At 40.0% G+C, this 25,120-nt stretch overlaps 1 protein-coding gene across 2 annotated transcripts in view; it reads right to left on the reverse strand.

The window, feature by feature from the left end:
• The window catches only part of CDH13 (cadherin 13), a 496,783-nt gene extending 472,842 nt beyond the window's left edge, over nt 1-23,941 (reverse strand). For both annotated transcript variants that reach the window (XM_075765776.1, XM_075765775.1), the window contains exon 1: nt 23,778-23,941. In XM_075765776.1, the coding sequence (XP_075621891.1) occupies nt 23,778-23,822 (45 nt within the window). In that variant the 5' untranslated portion in view covers nt 23,823-23,941. The remainder of the gene's footprint in view (nt 1-23,777) is intronic.
• Nucleotides 23,942-25,120: the final 1,179 nt, after the last annotated feature.

The following is a 25,120-nucleotide window of genomic DNA, read 5'->3' on the forward strand; positions in this document are numbered from 1 at the left end:
CATACAAAATGATTATGCAATTAATTAGTTTAAGATTAATGAGATTAAGTAAGAATTGAAATATCATCATTTTACTTCTTAGGTAACACACTCATGGTGAAATCCTGACATTACCAAGGCAGTTTTACAATTAGCCCACTGGGAACCAGAGTGTCATCCATAATGAATTATAATACAAAATTACTGATATTTAGCATCCTGCAGCATGAGGTTATCATTATAAATTATTTGCACTTGAACATCAATACTGCAAAATGTTTTTAAAATCAACTTATAGGTAAAGCATCCGATTCATCCATTAAAAGTGTTGCTTTGCTGTAACAGAAAATACTGAGGAATTTTTCTAGTTAAATGTACCTAGAATGAATCAAAAAATGTGCCTACACAGCCACGGATCTACTTGTTCCACAACAAATATATTCAGATTCATGGTAGGCACCGATCAAGATGCCGGAAGGGTGACTTTTAATCACTGCTGGAAATAAACAAACATCAAAAGAAAACCAATGCCCCAGACAGAAATAAACTTCATTGTGTTCATGTTCTTAAAGAGTCCTCTTGTGTCCTTACTAGGAAGTGAAAAGGAAGAACAGACAGCCGGTATCACAGTTAAACGTTTTCCCCTCATCAGGGATCCTTATCGTAAATACAGAGTGAGAAAATCTATTCATGTGTCAAATACCAACATTATTCTATCCTTGAAGTGATATTATTCTGTACAGGCCGTTTAAACATGACTGGATAAATGGAGTGCTAGAATATTGGAGCCTTTGAGAGAATTCACACCCCAGAGGAATCAGGAAAGGGGTATCAAAAGAGAAGGAAAAGATGCCAGTGCCACATGTACTTTTTTTGGTGCTCTGCAATATCCCGAGATCTTCATTTGCTTCTGTATAAATCCCACCATTGACTCCAGAATCTGCTACAAGTAACACTAAAGTCAGATTATTTGGCTAACATCTCTGCTTCTTATGGTGGCAAGATTGAAAAGGAACAGTTTAGAGACACATGAACAGCTACTCGATTTTGCACCGTCAATTCTACCACACACCACATTCCTATTGCTAGGGGTGTCTGAAATACACTGGATGGGCAATACCCAGGTCAAAAAAAAAAGTTCAGTTCCCAATGTCAACAGGAGCCTCAGCAGGTGCAACTGATGCTACATCATCTTCTCACCCTCACTGAACAAATATATCTGATGCCCTGGGACAGAAAGGGAAAGCCGGAAACATGAAACTTCAGAATGGGCATCTGGGTGATATTACAGGTGGCAATACGAATTGCAGCAGCCCAAAGGCACATTTTCTCTCTCTGCTCTCCGGTCCATGTGACAATGCAGCCTACACATTTCCTTTGAATCCCAAGTTAGAACAAGACAGTAAAAGCAGCAAGTGAACTGCAGAAGAGAAAAACATTGCTGTCATTTTTACTTTGTTTTCAGTTTTGTTTGTGGGTTGCTTTGGTTTTTTTTTTTGGTTTGGGTTTTGGTTCTTGTTAGTTGTTTGTTGTTCTGTTTTTTTTCCTTCTAGTGCTTCAGGGACAATAATGCAGTTACATGTGTGTCAATACAGTCAAAGCACTGGATAATTCCCCTATAGGAGTAGGGGATGAAAAAACCAATATGAAAAGTTTGTGATCTGTTAAAATTGTGTTAATAGGATGCATGTCAGTACCAAAGCACAGTGTATTTAAGGACTAATTCATTTGAGAATTTCTTTTATTTTAGTAGGGGAAAAAGATCATAAACACACCACTATTCCTAGTCCAGATTTTAGGCAATCCTCTGTTATATTTCCTCAAGTTTTGAACAGTATCTTGTTTTCCACCCATTCTTTCTTCTGACTAGACATATTTCCTAGTGCACCTACTACAAAACCAGTACTTCCAGGAAAATTAACTGTGACAACTATGGATAAAATCATGTTTTGTTTATATTTCAGGTACTAAACAGCTGCTGCTAGATATTGCTACCAGATGTTCTAGAATTATATGCAACATTATGCTCAATTTTAACTTTTACAAAATTACAAGCTAATAAAAGATGACACTGCTGTAGTCAAATGATTTATTAAAGGAAAAGCCATTAAGTTCCTTTTAAGCTTCACACCCTACTACCCCAAATAACTCGTCATTATATACATCAGTGAACAGATGCAAATGTCTGTACCATTTTGCGATTTCAGTACTATCCCTATACCAATTATATATCCAGATGCCTTTTGCTTTAACAGCCTTATGCACATCTGTCCATCTTAACCTGAATGCACGATGGCTGTTCATTTCATGGTTAAACTACCTGCAAGATGACACAAGTCTTGGTTTCACACAGTTCACGTAAGGATCATCTTTTTCTGCCACACAAATGAGCTTGTACATAGCTAAGGTGACATTTTACACACTGAAAACACTTGGAATTTAAACACTTGGATTATCAAGTAACAGAACATACAAAAATTTGCTACATTATATCCAATTTCATTTAAACATCTCACTTTCCAAATAATTTAAAAAGCTAGAACATTTGTGGGGGGGGGGTGGTTGTTTTGTTTGTTTTTTTTTTTTAAATGAAGTCTTATGCCCTGATGATAACGGAAGTACAGGCTTCATTTTGTATGAGCTCCCCAATTAAAGTCACAGAGCAGCATGCAATAGCCAACGTAGCTAACAACCTTTCCCATCCACAATCACAATAAACATAAGTAACATGAAACAGGAGTGACAGCCAGTAATTATAGAACTGAAAACTGTCATGTATTCTTATGTACTAATGAAGTCAGGAACAAATATAGTAAATCTAAATAGCTCCTTTCAATCTAACAGGAAAATACACCCATTAACTGGTCCACAGAGTACTTTAAAAGTTTGTATAAATCTGTGTCTAGGCAAGCAAATAAAATATTCCACCTAATTCTGCCCTCACATGGAGCAGCAGCAGGTCTTCACCAAGTAGAGCAAGTTACCCCAACTTGAAGCTTGTAACAGAGCCCATTAGAGTCAAAAGCACAGTGAAAGATCCTCGAACTGTGTTCTAAGTCAGGAGCAAGTTCACTTAAGTCAATGAAATCCTCCTGGGATAACACGAGGAAAGAGAAATACAAGTGCAGAGTGGCTCCAACTTGATTTTAGTAGTTAAACAGCTTAAACTGAAGACAAGAATATACATGTATTACTTCATAAACTTACCCTACCATAAGTAGGTAGAGAAAAATGAGCAAACAGCAGAAAGGAAAAGAAAAGGAGAAACTGTGAGTGACATCAGCCAGAAATTGTTATTTATAACATTAGATATCAAACCCTCAGTTAATGTATACTACTCTAGCTCCACTGAGGTTGAAGTAGCCACACAATTTACACAGCTGAGCATCTGGCTCTAAATATTTAACTGTTCAAAATTCTAGTGTGCATCCTTGCGTAACAGAGCTTCTCTGACTAATCACGCTAGAGGTAACCACATCTTAAGTGGTAGTTCTAAATTGAGTAATATTACCATTAATAACAGTGCCTAATTAAGACATCTATAATGTTTTTAATGAGAAAAATTGAAAGTCCTTCTGGAATTTTTCCAGTCAAATTAATTCTGAGGACTTTAGACATTATTACAAGTAATGTTACAGGAATGAAAATTAGGTCTAAATTAGGACATGACACTACATTTAAAAGAAGGAGAAAAGAGGAAACACATTCTGTTTCCCCCTTTATACACAATTCTCTGCTATAACATCGCACCACAGGGGAAAATAAAAACACCATTTTGTAGTCCGCTCTAAGTTGTTCTGCATATAGTTATACCTGATGCATCTCTAAGGTCTGCACATATTTTAACGCTTTGCTTTCAGCCTCTTTTTAAACACCACATCAGTACTCTCCTGGGAAGAGGTATTTCCAGAATCTTAAAGTGACAACTCCTATAGCTTATACAGGCCCAAATCCTTTTGGCTATAATTCACATGAATGACGCTTGTCCAAATAAGAGATCCCTCTGTGAGGCTCTGCATGTTTAAGCAGGGAGCGTTTGTAGTTAAAAATTATCAGATCCAGCCTGCTAAAACTGTATAGAAAGGAAAGAATCCACATGGTCCCAAGCAATGCTCTTTAGGATAACAACCAGACATTTTAAAGGCTATCAAACCTGGCGAGTCTTTACTTGTACTTCTAATAGAGCAGTCCTTCAAACTTCTCCATGCATATTCCTGGTTCACAGCTGCTGTTTCTTTATCACTGATTTCACTGTAAGAGTTTAGCAAACAAACCCACAAGTCTACTATGTAGTTGGGCTAGGTTACTTTGAAGATATAAAGACACTCAATCCTTGCTCTTCAAAAAAAGCTTATTTGAGCACTTGCTTTCATACCAGTAATGCAAGTTTGAGCATTCAAAGATACAAACAGGTTCAAAACATAAGAGCAAGAATCATGACTCTGTTCTCACTGGATTTTATACAAAAATCTCAGGCTCAACTTAGAGGAACTTGAAGTAAAAGCCAAGTTGAGCCCATTATTTTTTCTTTTAACCTTTTTTTTTTTCTTAAGTTCAGAAGCTTGAATCTTAAGGCATGAATATGAGTTAAGAGAACAATAAGTTACAAACCAGGTATCACCTTTGGGAGTTACAAAGCCATTGTAGCATGACAAAACTCACAAAGCTGACCTTCACTTTTGCCTGACCTATGCTGCATATACAATCCTACATACATACCTTCATGTGTGTATGTATATGCATACATATCACATTCTCTTGATTGCAGTACGTAATGCCTTCACATTTCATCTCCCTTCTCTACCGTGAAATGCTTCTCCCCAGAATCTTTCAGATTCCAAAACCCAAATTCAAATTCTGCAATTTGTTGTGCCTTAATAAACAGAAACACAACAGTGTGTTTCAGGCAGGTCACCTAATTAGGGAATTTGTCCTTGAGAGAGGAGATTGCACAGAAGATTTTCTTTTATGGTTTTTTTTAATGCATTGTATTAACACTGAGGATGTTGTCAGTGTTTAGATAATATTTTGAAAGGGCTTACAGCTTACAAGGATTAGAATTAGGACAATAGCAAGGACATTGAGACATATGCATGTTCCCTAAAAGCACAGGGAGGTTTACCCTCTTTCAAATCATAGTTTTGTTTACAAAATCCTAGCTTAATTGAATTGTAAGGACTCCTCAGAGAAAGAAAATCTGATTTTTATCTTCTGTTAATACCATAAATATTAACAACAGAATATAAACAAAATGTTTCACTGTTACTGATACTTGACAGATACACATCTTGGATTTTTAGAAACAACGTCACAAACATTGCTCTCAAGTATAATTACAAGATGACAAAGTTTAGAAATTAAACATTCCTGTTTAAGGTCTTGCAATTCAAGTGCTACATGCCACCTAAAACATAGACGTTTAAGAAAAAAGTGCTAGTATTGAACCAATATACACATATGGCTGCCATAAATGCCAATTCTTATTTAAATTATATCACTCCTATTGCCCAATATTACTTTGTTTCTTGCCAAGTGTTTCACCTGCAGGAGTCTAATGAAATATTATTCAAATAACTAATTTTTAGCTATTAGGTTTAACCTCTAGTTTGAATCATGCTATAAAGAAACAAACAAAAATAATCCATTTGCAACAGTCAGCTGCAAATTATTTGATGCAAGACTTCTAGCTAATTTTTCACTAAGGACACTAAAAATTGTTATATATTTCTGAGCTGCACAGGATACATAGAAAGGAGACCACCAACTTGGTCATGTGGGGAAGTTTGGGCAGATAACACTTCTCACTGTTTCCTTCCTCAGACCATCTCGGAGTAAGACTGCAAACAATGGGAAAGAGTGACTTATGTGGCAGTCTGAACCATCTGAGAAGAATTTAGTGTCTGCACCAATACTTTGCTAAAAGAGTTGTTGATTGAGCTCAGAAACAGGTAGACGAACACATTATTCCAATGAAGGAGAAAACTGTAGTAATTTGTTCTTTCATGCAGAAGGAGAGAGGCATTCCTAGTAGACCACCTCCACCCTCATCTTTGATCACAGCTAACTGCAGACAGCACGCAGAGAATAGGAACCCAATTCTTTCAACAAGTTTAAAGCATGACAGAAACATGGATCCAGCGATTGTCACACGTGCTACCGAGTTGTTTGACATTGTATCTCTAAGAATACCTACAATTTCATTTCATAATTCCCCCTTCACACATTAACACCTATCTAGCTAAGAAAGGAGAACGAACGTGAAGTGAAGGGCAGTCTGACGACTTCTGTGAGCCTGTGCAAGATGAGGTTTATCCAGCGATGGTGAAGAGCAGCTGAGAGGACTCCATCGTCCATCTGCCAGGACTTAAATGAATCCACATATACAATATGTCTTTTCAGCATCTGCTCATCATGATTTAGAGGGCAGAGGGGATGAGGTGTAGTAAATATAGGAGGAATAAGAGAACTCATTACAAGAGAAGTCTTTTCCATTTCTATTCTCAGATTTGTAACCACATAACTTGTTTTAAATGCTCACAAGCAAGATTTAATTTAAGTTGCCAAACAAAGAAGATCAGAGTACTCCTGAAAGAAAAAAGAAACTTGATGGGGGGGCGGGAGTATTCTTAAAACCCATTGATCCCCATCTTATTTTACTTTTAGTAAAGCATTGATGTCAACAATGTATTTCGTATTACTGAACAAGAACAAAATGACAACAGTCAAGCTTTCCCTTTGGGTGAAATCATTCTGTTAACCGCAATTCCCCAAGCACACTAAAAATACATCTTCATTGTCACAAGAAGACTACGGCATATCTTTAAGACAAGGATTAAATGCTGGCAGTTAGATGCACTGCAGAAATAGAGGAATGGATTTTTCATTAAGATACAAAGTAGTTACTGTAATTAAAGTTTTAGTTCTAATAAACAGAAAGAGTACAAGAATCTTTCCAAGATTTCCCCCACCCCAACAAGGCATGCTGCTCTGAGTTCTCAGTACCAGGGACATTGTGTACTGATCAGCAATTTGGGGCTCCTGAGCTCTGACTGCATCCTACTTGTTAAAGACTTCCTATAAGGAATTTGCACAAGCAACTTCCTTGCTTTGTACTTTAGTTTTCCCTGCTTTTAAGTAATATTATCATCTAACTTCTCACAGAAGTAAGGAAAATAACAATTAAAGGTATAGCACCATACAGAAAGTGAGGTCCCTTCATTACGTAAGATTATTCATAGCCTGCAGTGATGCAGTTCTGCCGTGAAAGATACGTTCACTTGGTCTTTTTAACTATAATAAGTAGCTGTAAAAGGCATTTGAGAAGAGGCACTCTGAGCATAGGTCATCTCTTTCCCCTGTATTTGCACTGCTCTCCAACTAAGGGCTTGGCTTCATGCAACACCCACACAGCCCTGTATTTGTAACAGGCAAGTACCCTGACTTTAGTCAGACCACAAAAGACAAGTGTCCAGCATCTCCTGGTATTCAGCTCATCTGCCTCGGAGCTACACTTTTAGTTATATCCTCAAAAGGACACAAAAGCTCATGGCTTAATTTCTCACTCTTCTAAATGCTAGCATCTTTTGACTAAGAACTTGTTTTTGTTGGATTTGGGTTTTTTGGTTTGGGTTTTGTTTTGGGTTTCTTTGGGTTTTGTTTGTTTTTCATTTATCAGTTTCTGGCACTCTGGAGGCAACATATCAAAATCCCTTACTGATTGGCCTCCAGCAGTCCATAAAAATCTTACAGTATATCCTGCAGCTGGACACATACCCTTGGTACCTTGCTGGATGCACTAGACAGCAAAAAGAAATAAATGGCTAGTGTAAGAAAGACTATTAACTTAGTTCCACAGAGCATTTAAAGATTTTTTTTTACTTTTGGTTTCACTTGGTTCATAAAGCAATTGAAAACTTTTGAATTCTCTGCAAAGCAGAGTTATCATTCCCTGCCAGAAGACCCAGCTCTAGAGCAATTGGTCTGGGAGATATAATCAGAAGTTCCAGAAACCCTGGAGACCCAAGTCCAGGACAGTCTGTCAGACAGTAACTGACCCCTCTCAAAGAAAACAGAGTTGCTTCTTTACATTAGCATACTTTTTTATATATATACATATATGTATATAGTACACTAGAGATTTCTCATTATTAGGTTTCAAAGCCCTTTGCAGATGGGGAAAATGAGGCAATCATGCTCATTACATCTTGGGAGCCTCAGGATAGCAGAAGCTCATCTTTCTAGTCATTGTACACACACAGGACACAGTCATGGGTCCCCAGACCAGTGCAGCAACTCAGATTTTGACACAAGTCAATTCACAGACATATTAAGACTCCTGGTTTCCAATATACTTCCTTTATGTATAACAAGCGTAATGCAGCATCAAACACGTCAGGGACTACTCTTGGTGGCAAACAAAAGGTTAATGCTTTCCAAAGTGCAGTTACTCACAAGACCATTCTGACATTTCAGAAGTCAAGAGGAACTATTATTAGCTGTGTCTAATAATATTGCAAGTTCCCACCCATGGAATCTGTGTGCAATCCTCCATTGAATTGGCAGCCTTTGGCAGTATCACTGCCACATGATTTGAACCAGGCAAGTCTCAAAAACATTGCCATAGCACTGTGTAGCCAGCTTGAAAATATCTTCACTGCTCTAGGGAGATGAGTGATCCCTTTGGAATTGGTTTTTGGAACTGTAAACTAATGAATCACTAACAGCTTTAAAGTAGACAAAATGTATTGAAACACAGCATGTAGTGCCACAGAACCGAAGGGAGTCTGTTTACAGTGCTTCAACAGACACTTGAAATCAAGATGCTCAAGAAGGATGAGGCTGTTGAGAGAAGCAAAGCTTCAAGTGCTGTGAGCACAGTTATCCCTACCAGGGCCGGCAGCCATTCCCTGGTGCCAGGGTGGGCTCTGACCCCAGGCATGCTAGCCAAGTCACAGCTCAAGGGACGGCATCCACATGGAAACAGGGCAAGGGACAGTGCGAGAAACAACCCTCTTCTGGGCCTGTGTGTGCATGTGCTTCAGTGCTAGGTACAGAGATCAGAAATTATGTCTGTGATTCAGACACATTCACTACCTACATCCCCACAGTCACCTGCAAACCTTGCAAGATGGCAAGTTTGATGTACTAGTGCTGCTTATCCAGGGACCAGTTACATATTTTACAGCAAAGAGTTACTAAATAAGACAGAATACCAAGGAACCCTTTCCTTGAAGAATGCTCTCTATCTATTAAACTGCAGTCACACTTTCTAGTCTCCCTTCCTTTTTATGCTCCAGGAGTACTACACCCCTTCCAGTCCAGCAGCCACACTTCAGCAAGAAGCCTTGCCAATAGCACTGAAGAAAACAAGAGAGATTAGTTTACAGGTGCTAAGGTAGCTAGCAGATCAGATAGTTCACCAATTCACAACAGATCTATAGAAGAACGGCAAATTAAAAGACATGCTGATTATTAAAAACTGGATTGCTCAAAATTTGCTATTAATGAAATTCATGTAGCCACAGCCACAGAAGGTGACTACACAGTGAACCAGGAAATAAGAAAGTAGAATTAGAAGGGAAAAACTTCTCCCTGCTGCACTGGATTTGACCAGTATATGACAGGCAGCAGGGTAGTACAAATAAATCAAGGAGAGGCTATCATTTACAGTTAAGCAGCTTCAGACCCAAAACCCATTCAAATTCCAGTGCACCAACTGCAAAGTAGTTTTAGAAATACCAAAAACAGTTGTAGCAGTACCAGATCAGACCTCTACTCCAGATACTGCATAGTCTTCCCTCCCTTCCCCAAAGGGGCTTAAGAGAAAAATTTACCCTTATCCCTTGATTCAAAACCTACCCCCCTACTGCCTGAGCTTGGCACAAAGATTTTGCACACTGCGTACAACTCTAGCTTGCAGGCTGGGAGATATGTACTGCATGTACTTCCTCTGCTTTTAAAGCAAAGGAATGCACTCAAGTCAACAACAGTTTTACGAGGAAAAGGAGGGAGGATCTTCAGTTCCCGTCATATTTGGAGTCGTATTCAGAACCACACATATTCCCAGGGAGCAGTCATGACACGGGGAGTGGCAGCATAACAGGCTTGGCATGCTCCTGACTCAGCCACACTGCTATTTAAAAACCCCAGCCCTTCTAGAAGGGGTTAACTCAGGACAAGACTGAACCCTGCAGCAAGCCCACTGCAGTGCTAACTGAAGTATTTACACTATACAGTACCCATGGAATTATTTGATTTTTAAAGCAGCTCGCCACAGCATTAAGAAGTGGCTACATCCAAGCTAGCCAAGGTCACAGCTAGCTCAGGATTTTGGCAGAAAATTTCCATGGGTGCCTGAGCCTTACTTCTGTATTGGTATTACTGATTTAAAGTGACAGTTGCAGCGATACTTTACACTTGAAATACAGGCTCCTGCCCATCAAGCAAGTGAACCAAGACCAGCATGCCCATTATAGAAGCACAGCTTATCAAACAGTAAAGATTTGGGATGCAGCAGACCTGAACTACAGGCCAATCCCTGAATCTGAGAAATCAAAGTTGACTTCAACCTCCACATGTGCTGTCCTGGGAACAGCAGGTATAAGACAGTGGCTCTCAAGCCTAGAAGCCTCTGGGCTATCCAGGTTCCCAAGGCAGACATAAGAACACTAGTTTGTTTGCAGTCATTACACATGTATAAGGAAAAACTGCAAAGCAACTATTTTTCTATTTTTGTTTTCTTTTCAATGTTTTGAAAGGTCAAACGTATTTGCACTCTGCTGTGTTCTCTTTATCAGTACTTAAACTCAAGCACTGCCAGATGAATCATGAGTTGTGCAAACACCCCAGAAATACAGTGTCAGAAGTAAATCCATTGTACATGAATTGTATGCTCAGTTGTCAGGGGAGGGCTGTTTCCGTTTTAAGCGTGAAAGAACCTGCAGAAAACTAACAGCTAGTTCGCAAGTGTGCCTCATGTCAGATTCTCTTCCCTTTAATCTTTGCTCTTCAGCTAGCCTCTAAGAGATGTCAGAAACTAGGAGAAAGGTGATAAGTCTGTGAAATTATATATCAGGAAAAGTGGTAGGGAAATCACATAATATCTGACAAAACTTTGGAGTATTTATCTCTCCTAACATCTGATCCATAGTATTCATTTCAGCAAGACATTGCCTAGCTTTCCCTGAAATCTGGCTTGCTTCATATTTATTGCTGGAAAGCCATAAAGAGTTGTCCTTCCCCTCCCAGGTTCTCTGGCCCTTTCCTACCTCTTCATTTTCTTTGGGACATACTCACTTCCACCAATACACAGTTTAAAAGTATGCCTTGTTACACAGAGAATGTAAGGGAAACAACCTTTCCAATACACACACAGTCATTTCTACAGTGACATGCAAACAGTTTCAAAAGAAACTGCAAGAGAGCACATTTCAATGAAGACTGGTTTGGCCTCACCCAGTTTGTTCTGTGTTCTCTCCTTTCCCATTCCCTCCCCAGCCAACTAATCAATTAGTTTTATTTCATCTGTGTGATAACAAGTTTCCCAAAGCAACAGTAGAATGTATTTAATGATCATGAACACAACAATGTCAAAGCAGCAGAGATAAATATTGTCCATTAAGACATACAGCAAATGGTAATGAAAAAAGTCCCACCAAAACATAAAACAGAGAAGAGTTCTATGGCTGGGCAGCTAATGAACACTGGAAACAGATGCAGAGTTTTACAAAGGATTACATTTCCTGCCTCCCGTAAGCCAGCATGCTGATACGCGCACAAGTGTGCATAAAACAGAGTAAAGTACTGCTGTTTCCTGACGCCAACAACTTCAGATCCAGATATGACCAAGAGCTCTGGATACAGGTGTCAGCCTAAGCTTCAGGTAAGATTGCATGTAACTGAAGATGTGGAAATCAAGCAGAATTGGACTAGATGCTGCACTCCATTCCTGCATATGCCTGTTAACCATATTGCAAATATTAAAGGCTGCTTTCCAAATCTTAACAGCTGCAAAGAGTTCCAGGACATTGAGTACCATTTTGTTTTTCTTTTTCCCTTGGTTTTGTTATCCCTTCCATTTTTGTGTTGAGGTTTGATCCTCTTGTATTCTTTAGTTGTTGGATTTCTTGTCCCTTTCCTTGTCTATGTCAAGATGTTTATTACTAAATAACTATCCCAGCACTTCTGGCTCTAAGAGATCACTGACTTAAAACCATTAATGGGGCAGCTAAATTAAATTCTTTTCCACATGTGCCGATAGAATTAGACTGCCCTAGGGGGACTATGGGAGAAAGGAGTAGGGTAATATGAACACACCAAGAAATGCACAAGATTTGGGCCAGATACACAAGTACTAATAGTACAATGCTTATAGTCGCCTATATTAGCTAAGGGTTACGGTTTAACACTGCACTAACTCTAGGCAATCTGCAGATTACCCAGTGAAAATAACCAGGACCTATGTAAAATATGCTAAAGGAATGTGACTCCTTAGGTGTGTCTGGTTTTCTTCACGCTGCAGGAAAATCCCCAACATCTTCTCATCTATCATGAAAAGAAAAACACCTATAAGCACCAAGAAAGGGATGGACTTTCCAAAAGGGCCTATTGAAAGCCATCTAAAAAAAGTTAAAACACAGTCGTAAAAAAGTATTCATCCTTCCCCCCCCCACACCACTAGAAATTCTAGAAGAAAGTTTGAGTAAAAAAAAAAACTAAAAGCACTCAGACTATCCAAATTTTTTTGAGCAGGTGAAGTGGAACAGAGAAAAAGTAATTTGAGCAAGGAAATTACAGGAATGCTGATGCTTCCAGTCAGCCCGGAGGTAAGGCAGGGAGAACCACTCATGCTGTGCATGATTGCTTTTTCTTCCTTCACATCCCAGCTAGACTCCACAAATACAGAGCACACAGAAATCGGAAGTCAAGAACAAGTTGGAAAAACTATTTTGTTCAGGTTCAACACGAGTTATGGCAGTGTGTTGGTTTTGTGTGGCAAGGTTTTGGTAGCGGGGGGGCTACAGGGGTGGCTTCTGTGAGAAGCTGCTAGAAGCTTCCCCTGTGTCTGATAGAGCCAATGCCAGCCGGCTCCAAGACGGACCTGCCGCTGGCCAAGGCCAAGCCAATCAGCGCCTCTGTGATAACATATTTAAGAAAGAGAAAAACAGTTAGAGGGCGCTTTTGCAGCCAGAGAGAGGAGTGAGAAGATGTAAGAACATCTGCAGACACCAAGGTCAGTGCAGAAGGAGGGGGAGGAGGTGCTCCAGGCGCCGGAGCAAGATTCCCCTGCAGCCCGTGGTGAAGACCATGGTGAAGCAGGCTGTCCCCCTGCAGCCCATGGAGGGAGGATGAGGGGGTGTAGCGATTCCACCTGCAGCCTGTGGAGGACCCCACACCGGAGCAGGTGGAGACACCTGAAGGAGGCTGTGGCCCCGTGGGAAGCCCGCGCTGGAGCAAGCTCCTGGCAGGACCTGTGGATCCGTGGAGAGAGGAGCCCACGCCAGAGCAGGTTTGCTGACAGGACTTGTGACCCCGTGGGGGACCCACGCTGGAGCAGTTTGCTCCTGAAGGTCTGCACCCCATGGAGGAGACTCACGTTGGAGAAGGCCGTGAAGGACTGTCTCCCGTGAGAGGGACCCCACGCTGGAGCGGGGGAACAATGAGTCCTCCCCCTGAGGATGAAGAAGCGGCAGAAACACCGCGTGATGAACTGACCGTAACCCCCACTCCCCGTCCCCCTGTGCCGCTGGGGGGGGCGGAGGTTGAAGCCGGGAGTGAAGTTGAGCCCGGGAAGATGGGAGGGGTGGGGGGAGGTGTTTTTAAGATTTGGTTTTATTTCTCATTCCTCTACTCTGTTTTGCGTAGTAATAAATAAGATGAATTCCCTCTTTAAGTTCGGTCTGTTTTGCTCGTGATGATAATTAGAGAATGATCTCTCCCTGTCCTTATCTCGACCCGTAAGTTTTTTTGTTTTCATTGTACCTTTTCTCCCCTGTCTAATGAAAGAGGGGAGTGATAGAGCGGCTCTGGTGGGCACCTGGCCCTCAGCCAGGCTCAACCCACCACAGGCAGACAAACAAGTCTTTCTATTTTAGTCAAACTCCTTCACCCACCCATAATCAATATTTAGTTCCCATGCACAGCAACAAACAGGTTCTGTGTTTGTATGCCTTTGGCTCATGAAGGAAAAAAAAAAGGCTTTGAAAATTGTATTTTTGGTAAGCAACTGTAAGAAGACTGAACCCTCACTTCAGAGGGACATAATCATACAGGAAGAGGCAGCTATTCCGTAAAGTCAGAGACTAGCTTTCAGTAGTCCGAACGTATCTACAGATTCTCATGTTTCAGGCTTGTAACAAATGGTCCATCCATGTGTCTTCATCTCCCCAGAAATTCAAACATTTAGGTGCATCTCACTAACAATAGCACTTTAGGACAGCAACATCACACTTCCAGAAGCTATACATAGGAGCAGAACAACCATGACCAGGCAGCTCACCTCCTACCAGAGGAACCCAAGCTTTTGGTAGCTCTGCCTCCTCCAATCCAAGGAAAGGAAGGAAGATGGGAAACTATCAGTTAACAGATGATGGAGGAAAATATTCTGCCACTGAAACTATCTTTCACATTGCAGTGTAAATATCCAGCACCTCTGTCCTACCTAAGCACCAGAAGTATAGTTGGTTGCATATTATCTGCCCCCACCCCAATCTTCTACCCCAAAACATTTTGGTCTTAAATGCTGTGAGTGTATACAGCACTGCTAGCATCATCCTCCTCTGCTCCAACTGATCATTTTGCCAGCAGCCATCACAAACACCAGTTATAAGCAGGTACACTCCATTTTCCTTGTGCCTAGAATGCTGTGCAGTTATGATTAGCTAAACATTTTCTCTTCTTAGTTTCTTCTATACACAAAATACTAGCTGTATAGGGATAGGCAGTTCTTTGGCAAATCATAACATAATTATATTCTTGAAAGTTGAGAGGCATTATTAAAATAGTACTACACACACCAGCTTCTGATTGGCCTAAAAACTGACTTTAGGCTGGGCTCCCTCCAATCAGAATTAATCTTTCTATAGTACACTGAACTGTCACTAGTGAATCAACACCAGCAGCAAAAGTGACAGCAGCCTACATCAATACTCAACTAAAATAATAGAACTGAAGTCATTGAAACAGGCAGATGTTGGAGGCTGTCTCCCATTTCAGAATAATGTTCCTGTCATAACTCAGCATTTATTTTAGGGAAGCAAGGATAAATTCATTACCATTTGCAGGGTGCTCAGATATAATAGTAATATAGGCCATAGAAGCCTCCCAATATGTCCACAGTAGAAACACACATGGTGTTGATTCTACCCATCCTTCACCTAGATAACACAAAGCGAGGCAATGCAGTCAATCCATGTCCACTGAAGACCCACTCCCACCTCAGTGTGAGCAACAGCATTTTGCTATTGCAACCTCAGAAAACTAAAGTTGAGATATATACAAGACCAGAAGTCATTTCCACAAGATAGGAAAGTTTCATGATTTATTCCCAACATCTTTACCTTATTTCCTGGTAACACACTGTATCCAAAATTATCATCTGAAGAGCTGCTGTTTTGTCAGACTGCAATAATCAATACCCTCACTGTACAGAACACCACACTCTGCATTGATAACTAAACTGTGTAGATTCAACAGTCAGGGAAAACTAATGATAACATTTAAAAATGGAGATTGTATTCTTCTTTATCATTTTTAAATGAGATCTTTTAATTAAAAGCATTAGAAGAAAATACTGATTCAGAAAATAGAAGCAAATGGCAGAGCCTTATCTATTTTTGAAGAGAAATGTAAGTGGGTGCAGAAAGGCATACTTCCCTTTACTGCTAGGCTTTAACATCTACCCTTACATCTTTGTCCTAGTGAATAATGTCCCCTGCAATTATATTGCCACATATTAAGGGAAGGTGATCAAATATGGGCGTTACTACTTTAGTGTTCAGGTCAGAGTTGTATATCAGTAAATTAATAGGATTATTGATAGACAAATTAAGATTCATAGAGTTCAGAGTCCAGTTATTTCAATCAGATCATGAATTATGAGAACAAAAGACATTTTGGAAAAGAATAAAACCACTTAGCCTGATGCACAACACAGCCTTCAGGTAGCAGGCTAATACAAATGCCCAGAAGTCAAAACTGGTTTTTATTTTAATTTGGTTTTCATTTATCTTTACCCACAGGTTTCTCATTTTGCATTTCACCTAAGGATGGCAGATAATATCCATGACTTCCTGGCACTTGCAAGACCAGTTATCTTATCTTGGCAGAAGGTCAAACTGAACACCTTTTAATTTGGCCAGTTATCTAACTGTACTGAACAGCTCAAACCTGCAGCTGAGATATCCATTCCTGCTTTGTAGCACAGTTGGAATTGCTCAGCTTCCTGCAACAGAGCTCTGAAACAATGGGTTTAATGGGGAGGGAAATGCCCATCCAATTCTAATAGCTAATTCCATCTCCTTTCACTTAGAGCAAAGTACCAGATGCTCTGGATTTCCTGCTTTGTCAACTATAGAGCAGTGCTATGTTCGGCTCTCACATTTTGATATAGCTGTTTGTTGTCTGATAAAACATGGTTCCTCAGGGAAAACAGAGGGCTGTCTCGAGAGAAATGTATAAATACACCTTATTTGGCAGTGGGGGAACTCAGAGCCAGCAAGTTTGCCTATGGGAAAATGCAAGATCTTGGGAACATTGTTCCCAGGCTTTTCTCTGTTCCCAAGCAGTTACCAACAGTTGGCTCAAAGTTAAAATGTAATAGACACTTCAAAGACCATCTTACATCAAGAAAGCTACAATAAGCTGGGGAAGGGGCAATTTTACATGATTCTTCCCCCCCCCCCCCCCATATGCTGTCTATACCAGCAACATACTCCTAATTCATGCACACTGGATAACTCTCTAGTGGATTCAGATGAATTTACAGCAGCTTGGATTTTCCACCCTTATATAGTGACTCCATGGACAGTTGCCAACTTTTATTTTACTCTTATGGGTTCAAAATCCCCTATGTTTGAGTCCAAGGCTTCTCTTTAAAGATAGTTCACACAGAAACCCTTCTTGCAATTCCAAGTTATGCCAAGACAATGAAAAGAAATAGATTAAGTGTCTATAAAGCAGATGAGCCGAATATCAGTGTAATAAGTATGTTGTAACAGGCTTTCTTGCTCCATAGCAATTCAAACAAAACTCAGTGTGCTAACAGTTTTATGGATTGATTTTAAGCAATATGAGAAGTTATTAATCCTCTTTCTACCTCTGCCACAGATATGTTACTGTCCATGTGGTAGACAACCATTATGTATAGAATCATTACTCCCCCAGCTAAGTTTCCAGCCAAGCTTGCCAACTTTGCCTTGGAGCAGATAAGGAGCACTTACACTTAATATAGCTCAGGGGAGGAAAAGGGGGTAACCTTCAACAGTAGTCTTCAGCACACACATAGTAAAAGCCGAGAAAAGCCTACAGGTATAGATATTTGCAAGTGAGCATCTCTTGTATCCTAAATTCAAGTTGTAAACCTGTGATATGTTCCATCTGTATAGATATTTCTTTGCATACAGCCATATTAACAGTGCTGTGACAGCTTAATGGTCTAGAACCTGTGGTTTTCAGCTTTTTGAGCCCTTGTTACACACAAGTACCACAAGGTCCATCTGCCATGATCACTCATGTGCCAAAAACTTCTTCAGACTTAGAAACCCACTTTCTGTCTGTATTCCTATTAACACAGCCTTCATACACACAAGAATTATTTGCTCTTCATTACATACCAGACTGCAGAGTCCTTGGGAATTAAATATTAGCTTTTAGAAATATATACATTGCCATTACCAATAAGGAATTAAACTTTAGTTGTTCACAGCAAAAGAACAAAAGAGTTTAGACTAAAAGAAATTGCTATTATTAGGGTGGGTTTTAAAAAAAAAAAATCATAGTTTGGGGATTAGAACCTCTATCAAATGGAGCCTGATGAACCTTAAACAATAAAAACTTATGCATTCCAGAAAGCTGCACATCAGTGCCCAATTTTGAGGCAATTCAAAAGCTTGAAGGTGGATGTCAGCTCCCTAGAAACAAAGCCCATAAAGATACCAAATTAGACATCCATACATGGATATTCATAGATATCAGAAGTTATTTAAACACCTTAATCAGCTTTTCCAAGTGGTTAGAGATACTGATAAACTGCTTTGTGCTGAAAAGATTCACCTCACTCTTAATAGCTCATATTTATTTTAGTCTGTTCTTAGAACTGTTTTAACCATCTCCAAACCAAATTAAATTCCTCCTTTTTTCTTTAGCCAAGAAAATTAACAGTGCAAAATCATAGAACATTGGATAAGTTAGTAGTGGAATGAGGTCCCTTCATACAAAACAGTAAGACTTTCAAAGAATTAGATTCTTCTATCTGACACAGAATACAATCCACATCACAACACAAAAAAAAAAAAAAAGCAGTGGGCAAATTTCCAGGACCTTTGAATACTGAAACAGCAGTTAATAAAGCAAGTCTTATTTTTCACTCGTCTTTGGCATTTAATATCCTACTGATTTGTATACACTAACATTGTGCTAGCTGCAGGACACATGAAGTGACAGAAAAACAGTCTCCCATCTGGGCTGGTCCCATCCATCTGGTGATTAGGGCAGGGCACAGTGCAACCATATGGCCATGATCAAGAACCCACTAATATCATCCAGAGTTAACTGGGAAGAGCTATAGCCCACTTAGTCTCCTAAGGATGATAAATCCCTCTCATTCTATCTCTCCTCCCCAGTGGATATGGCAGATTTGTCTTTGTGCCTGCACAGACGAAGCTTTGCTGGTTAGAATGCCAGTGGTACACAAAAAAGTGAATTTGATGCTTGTACCTGTCAAAGACAGACTGAAGAAATTACTTCCATGAAACAATTAAGAAACTCACTAACCTCACATTTCTCCCTCAAGTCCAAAATGAAGCCCCCCTCCTCCCAACAGGCTTATGCTGGCATAGGAACTCTGAAACTCGAGGCCAAAATCCTGACACACAGCCCATGGGTACAACCCAGCAGCTGAAGGTAAGAGATGTACTCTTCCTGCATCACTGCTGGAGTCACAACAGTAACAGCTTTGTTATCTAGCTTGTCCTTACCTATTAATAGAATGGGAAGAGCCTACTTAACTAACAATGAACAGGAAGAAAGCGAAAGGCAGAACTTCACCTCTTCTTGAACGGGCATCACTGTTGCTACCTACATAGTTCTAATAGTTACTGTTGCGCTAGTGTATTGAAATGCCTTTTAGAAATACTCATTTCCTAGCTGACAAATCACTAAAAGTCAAGCCAACAACCTCCAATGGATCACAGCACAAAGATATTACATGTGCTAGAATAGCCTTTTTCAATTTTTGATCATTAGAAACAGAAACCAGGTCCCAACATATTGCCCAAGCTACATCTTAAATTGAAAGATAGTCTTGAGTGGTATACAACAAAACAGGTTTAGTTGTAATGCCATAACTCTAGCAACATTTTCATGACCAGTTTCCACTCATTTATTGTAATAAATTTCCCCTGTTTAGCAGTAAGGAGTCCAGTCAGGTCCTGTGCAAGAGTGTCTTTAAAATGTTAGAGCTGTTGCCTAAAGTCATACTAATTCAACAGGGGCCAACCTTCCCTCCAAGGCAATATTTGACAAATAACACAGCATGACTGCTGGAATGGCTCTGCTTTGGGAGACACCATCTTTCAAATGGGATATGCAAGTGGAAGATCTTTCTGACTACATAACCAAGAATGATGGCCTGAAGCTGTCAGAAGCGTGTCAGCCTGCTCCCAAAACGCTCATCAGTACAAATAATTATACATAATAATTGGCAATTGAGTTTCTCTTACATTTTTAAGGCATTTTTACAACTCTGATATAGCACAAGAGAGATATAGGACTTTTCCCCTAGAATTCTTAAATAATATAGCAGTCTTAAACTAAAGAAGAGCTAGAGCAACAAAATACAACATAGAAATGCTCGGTCAGAATTTGAGCACAATCTTTAATGTTATATCAACAGACTTGGTGCGAGCAAGATTTTTCTTTTTTCCTGAAGCTGATAAATTTCTTTTTTAATATATGGGTGCTGACTTTCAAGCTGTGCATGGAGCCCTCTTCTGGAGACATTTGAAAAAATAAAAGCTTAAGAATGCAGCAGTATGGTCTATGCATTTGGGGAAAGAATTTTAGGACTAATTTTCTCTATTCACTGTAATGACAAGCTTGTAAAATCTATACTTTTTTCCAACTGACTTAGTTGCAACCCAGTGGAACATGACAGTTATTGTTAAAGCTATCAAAAAAGTTATTTTTCCTCATCTTGTAAGCTTTACTTACAAGTTTTACGTTGATTCATCTGTCTGCATGAAAAGCATAACATATAAAACACAAGCCTGTGAACAACTTCTGGTTTAAAATAAATATTTTGTGTTTAGACCTTAGAAAATATCCTTTGGGAAAAGTGTAAAAACCACTCTGATTTGCTAGATTTAAAAAAATCTGTACGTATTTACTGCCTACTGTACACTGTAGAGTGAACTGCACAAGGTACCAGAGTACACTTAGTCTTTATTGTCAGCTTCAGATCAATAAAGCTGTATATTATAGATATGTTTTGTAGTTTTAAAGGTGATCCTAAATTAAAGGATTACACGAAACAGCTCTTCCTCAGCTATTCCAGTTAATGTTCAGTTTTCCTCTTGGTGAAAACAGAACAAACAGTAGTAGTGTAGACTAAATCTTTGCAAAAGAAAAAATTCATTTAGCACCCACCTGTTTACCACAACTTTTAAAAACATATTTAATGGGCTGAAAAAGCAATTCTTCATCCTTTCAATGCCTCAAATGCAAATGTTTTTATATTTAACAAATGCAGTTGGATTAGATGCTGACCAAGAAAACACAAAAGTTACTAGTTTTAGAAATGATCTTTTAATTAAAAATAAGTTTTTTCAGTTCATGTTCTTATGAACATAAGTATTTCCTCAAACTTTTTTTATACACTGTAAACTTTGCTATTATTACTTTGAAATGAAGTTATTCCTATCTTCTACTTCCACAGGAAGTATTGCATTACTAGATTGATATTGCTTAGAAATCATTTTAACAAAATTGAACTTTGCTAGTTCCACTAGTGTTGCATTCTATGAGGCCTTATTGCTACTGCTAAGGGAGAAAAAAAACTTATTAAAAAAATCCCAAAATGTGTTACAACCACTACAAAGCCAGATGGCTGCATTTGTTTAATATGTTGTTTCTCACATTCATCTGTTTACTTTTCCTGTCACATGAAAGTTCTGCATGTGGTGTGTCAAAGAGAAAAGCTAAACAATATTTCAATAATCCCTATTCCTTCCCTAGCATACTATCACCTTCAGTTCATACCTTAACCTGCCAATATTCAACCACCTTATACCTGAAGACAGATTTACATACTTCCTTATTATAGCCTAATTCATTCCCCAATTCATTAACTCTCAGACATGATCTATAAAGTGAACTTGGAGATGTGTTAAATCACCAGGTAGAGACATTGCCAGATAAAGCCACATATGCTAATAAAGAAGGTGGGGTACAGTTTAAGCACTTCAATACAAAGCGATGCTAAAGCACCACAAGCTCAGCCCTGCAGCATACTTGAACTCATCAGCCCAGCAAGAGAAGAAACTCCAAAGTATTGCTGAAAGTTATCAAGAAAGTGCACACTTGTTTTCAGAATTAGGTGTTCTGCACCTTGTCAGATTTTAAGTAGTCATTGATGTTAAAAAAAAACACACCAGCAACATCATTTAATAGGCCTTAGAAGTCTGCCCTCCTCTATCAAACTGCTTTTCCTACAAGGAAAAAGAAAATCCAAACTCAAGCTGATGAATTCAGTAGCGTGCTAAAGAAGATGGACAAAAAGATGACTGAAAACACAGAGAAAGCCAAGCAAACTGCAGTCCAGATGGCGGGTCTCAAGCATAAGGTGAGGGAGCACCAGCTCAGTATATCCACAGGTTACCCGCACACTGACCATGCCCTCTTCCCCCAGCCCCTCTGCCCCCAAGCATTGCCTCCCACTGGCAGCTTCGCCAGCCCAGCTGCCTGCCCAGGCTGGATCTCAGCCCACTTTGACAACTTCTAGTCCCCAGGAGCCCTTTAGGCATCCCCAGCCCACCGAAGAGCCATCCAGCCCTCCCCAGGAGCAGCAGCTTGCCCACTGGCTGCAGCCAGTCTCAGCAGAGCTGGCGAGCTGCCCGCTGGCCAGCCCTCCCACACAGCCCACAGAGCCTCTGCCCAAGCTGTTAGGGAGGCCTGGTGAGAAACTCTGTGTATATCCCCAGCACATGCTGCTCTGGCTGCTCAAACTCATCTGTCCCCAGTGCATTCAGGCACCACACCTATGACCCAAAGCAGCTGCCTTCATTTGTTACACTCCCCAAAGCAGGATTATTATCCTGAACCCACCCAAATGCCTACGTGCTTGCTCACAAGTCCCCAGTCACCGAGTCTGCCACTGTCCCATAACTTCAGCCACCCACATTAATGCTTTTACTCCTTATCAGGTTAAGCCAGGACCCAAATATCTGAGCCTTGATCCACAGCATATATGCATTCAGTTCACCCTATTGCTTCCTACTTACATACTCTTGGTGTATCTCCTCTCAGCAACAGAGCTCTCCCAACAGTGATCCCTCACCATTTTTCTCTTTATCATCCGATTTTGAAAAAACAGACTAAATGTCTGCTGAAGATTGCAGTTACACAAACCCAAGTGCACAGACTCAGTGTCCCAAGCAGTAGTTTGATGCTCTAAAAACTTACCAACCCCTTAAAGGTTAACAAAGCCACTCTATCACAAGTCAAAAAGGAATTAACTTTTATCTCTACTCAGCATACAGGATGCTAGTGCCACTGTCACTAAATGCAAGAGTTTACAGAGCTCCTAAATGCATCCTTCCTTCTTTTGTCTTAAGCTGGACAGCAACAAAGGATTTTTCAAACCTCCCCAGAGCTTCCAAAAAGTGAGCCCTGTAACAGCAGCAAAAGAGAGCAACCAGAAGATACTGAGAAGTCAAAGCCCAGCAAGTCCCTCTGCTTTGACAGACAGCAGCAGCAGCGCTTTAGCAGCTCCGTGTTTTTAAGGCTGGGTGTTTTTTCCTCTGCTTTCTGGCAGAGGGGGATCTATTACATTTAATAAGAGAAAGGCTACATAGCAAGTCACTAACAGAGTATTACACATCTATCAAGAGAGTACGGGGAAGGGAACCTTTTGCAAGGTCTGATTTTATTTTTCCTCTATATCCCCCCCCCCCTTTTTTTTTTTTAGAAAAGCAATAAATAATGTGAGCTGCCTATAAGCCTACTACCCAGCAAAAGCCACAGAGGAAAGAGGCAAATCAAAGTTGCAGCATTTGATATGACAGAAAATATTGCTGCTGCAGCTGCTACCGAGACACTTGAAAGATTCCCCCACCACCCTTCCTAAAGGGAAGCAAAAAAATGCTATATATCACAAGGCAAATTTGTTGTAATTGTAAATCAAGGAACTATGAGATTCTACATTCCTAGCAACTGGCTTATAGCAGAGATCTTGCATCTTTCAACAGTAATTCAAGCAATGTATAATTACTCAGAAATCAGACCTGAATTACAAATACTTTCAAATCCAAATGCACAAGAGAAGGAAGATGAAAGAAAGAAAGGAAAAAACACACATTTCTTACCTGGGACAGCAGAAAGGACAGAGTAAGTTGAGTTTTCTGCTGCATTTTGCCAGACTAGAAGGTACCAGAGGCTTTTTCATTCATGCACTCGGCTGCACTGAGCATATTTTCACTGTGAAACAGCCTTTGAGAAGAGACTCTGCCTTGAGAGCCAGCCAACTTCCCAAATAGATCAGCAGCATCATCACTAAAGCATTGGATAGAGTCTGATGACCAGAACCAATGGCTTTACAAGGATGATTTCTTCACAAAACATCCCCATTTTGCATCACACATAATAGGCAAGCACCTCTCACAAACACAGCACCTTTAGAAAGCATTTTGCTTTGGTGTATTTCTGTGTTTAGTTTCAGTCTAACAAATCATGCCTTACAGATCTCAATAGTATTTTCCCTTTTAGAGGATGGAATTGCACAGAGAGAAATAAGAGCAACTCTGAGCACCACTGCAAAGAGATTCTCTTTATTAAAATGTTAATAAGGTATGCTTTATTTTCAATAAATCAAAAAAATGACCACTGTAGTTTTAGTTACTTCCAAGCTTTAGAACACAGTGACATTTTTCAGTGCAGCAGAAATACAGATTATATTTTGTGTTTCCCCTCAATCTCACAAATCACAATGAAGACAGATCAATTCTAGCCTGCAGAAAAAATCCATCATAAGGCAATAGATTTTATTAACTGCTCAGGTAATGGCAGAACTGGCTTTTGATTCTACGAACTTGAATCTAGGACAAAGTTTCAAAGGTGCATGCCCTTCAATTACAAAAAACTTTTCCTGTTTGGAAGAGGGGACCCGATGCTTTAAGAACCTGCTTTCTTTGGAAAGGTTATGTTGCAACACAGCAAGTAATACCAGGCAGATGGACAAACGATTTCAAATGAATTCCCATCTGTATTTGCAACTCCACCTCTCTTGCCACTCCCCATTATCACAACAGTCCAGTCCTTTTTTGCCTTGTCTTCTTGCAATCACCAGGGTTATTTAGCAGTACCCTTTCCCATTTTCAATAGGGTCAAAAGTCTCCTCAGCTTTCATAACTGATGCTTTTCCCTTGCTTTCCGATCCAGCAGAGCCAGCTGCCACCACTTTCTGCTCTGCCCCACCACCGGTAGCTGTTGCACCAGTAGAGATGAGTAGAGACATGGGGAGGGGAAGGCAGGTAGGCAGATGGGAAGGGATACCTATTCAAAGGAGCTGTCAACCACCAAATTCCTCAGTATCAGCAGGAGCTTCCTGCCATGAATAATGTTGTTTGATAGCTTCCCCAACTGCTGCTAGTCTACTGCTCACATCTTCATTTACTTACAGACCGGACAAAAACTGAAGGAAAACACTGTC

The sequence above is a fragment of the Balearica regulorum genome, chromosome 13 (assembly GCF_011004875.1).
Source record: "Balearica regulorum gibbericeps isolate bBalReg1 chromosome 13, bBalReg1.pri, whole genome shotgun sequence".
Classification (NCBI taxonomy): Eukaryota; Metazoa; Chordata; class Aves; order Gruiformes; family Gruidae; genus Balearica; species Balearica regulorum.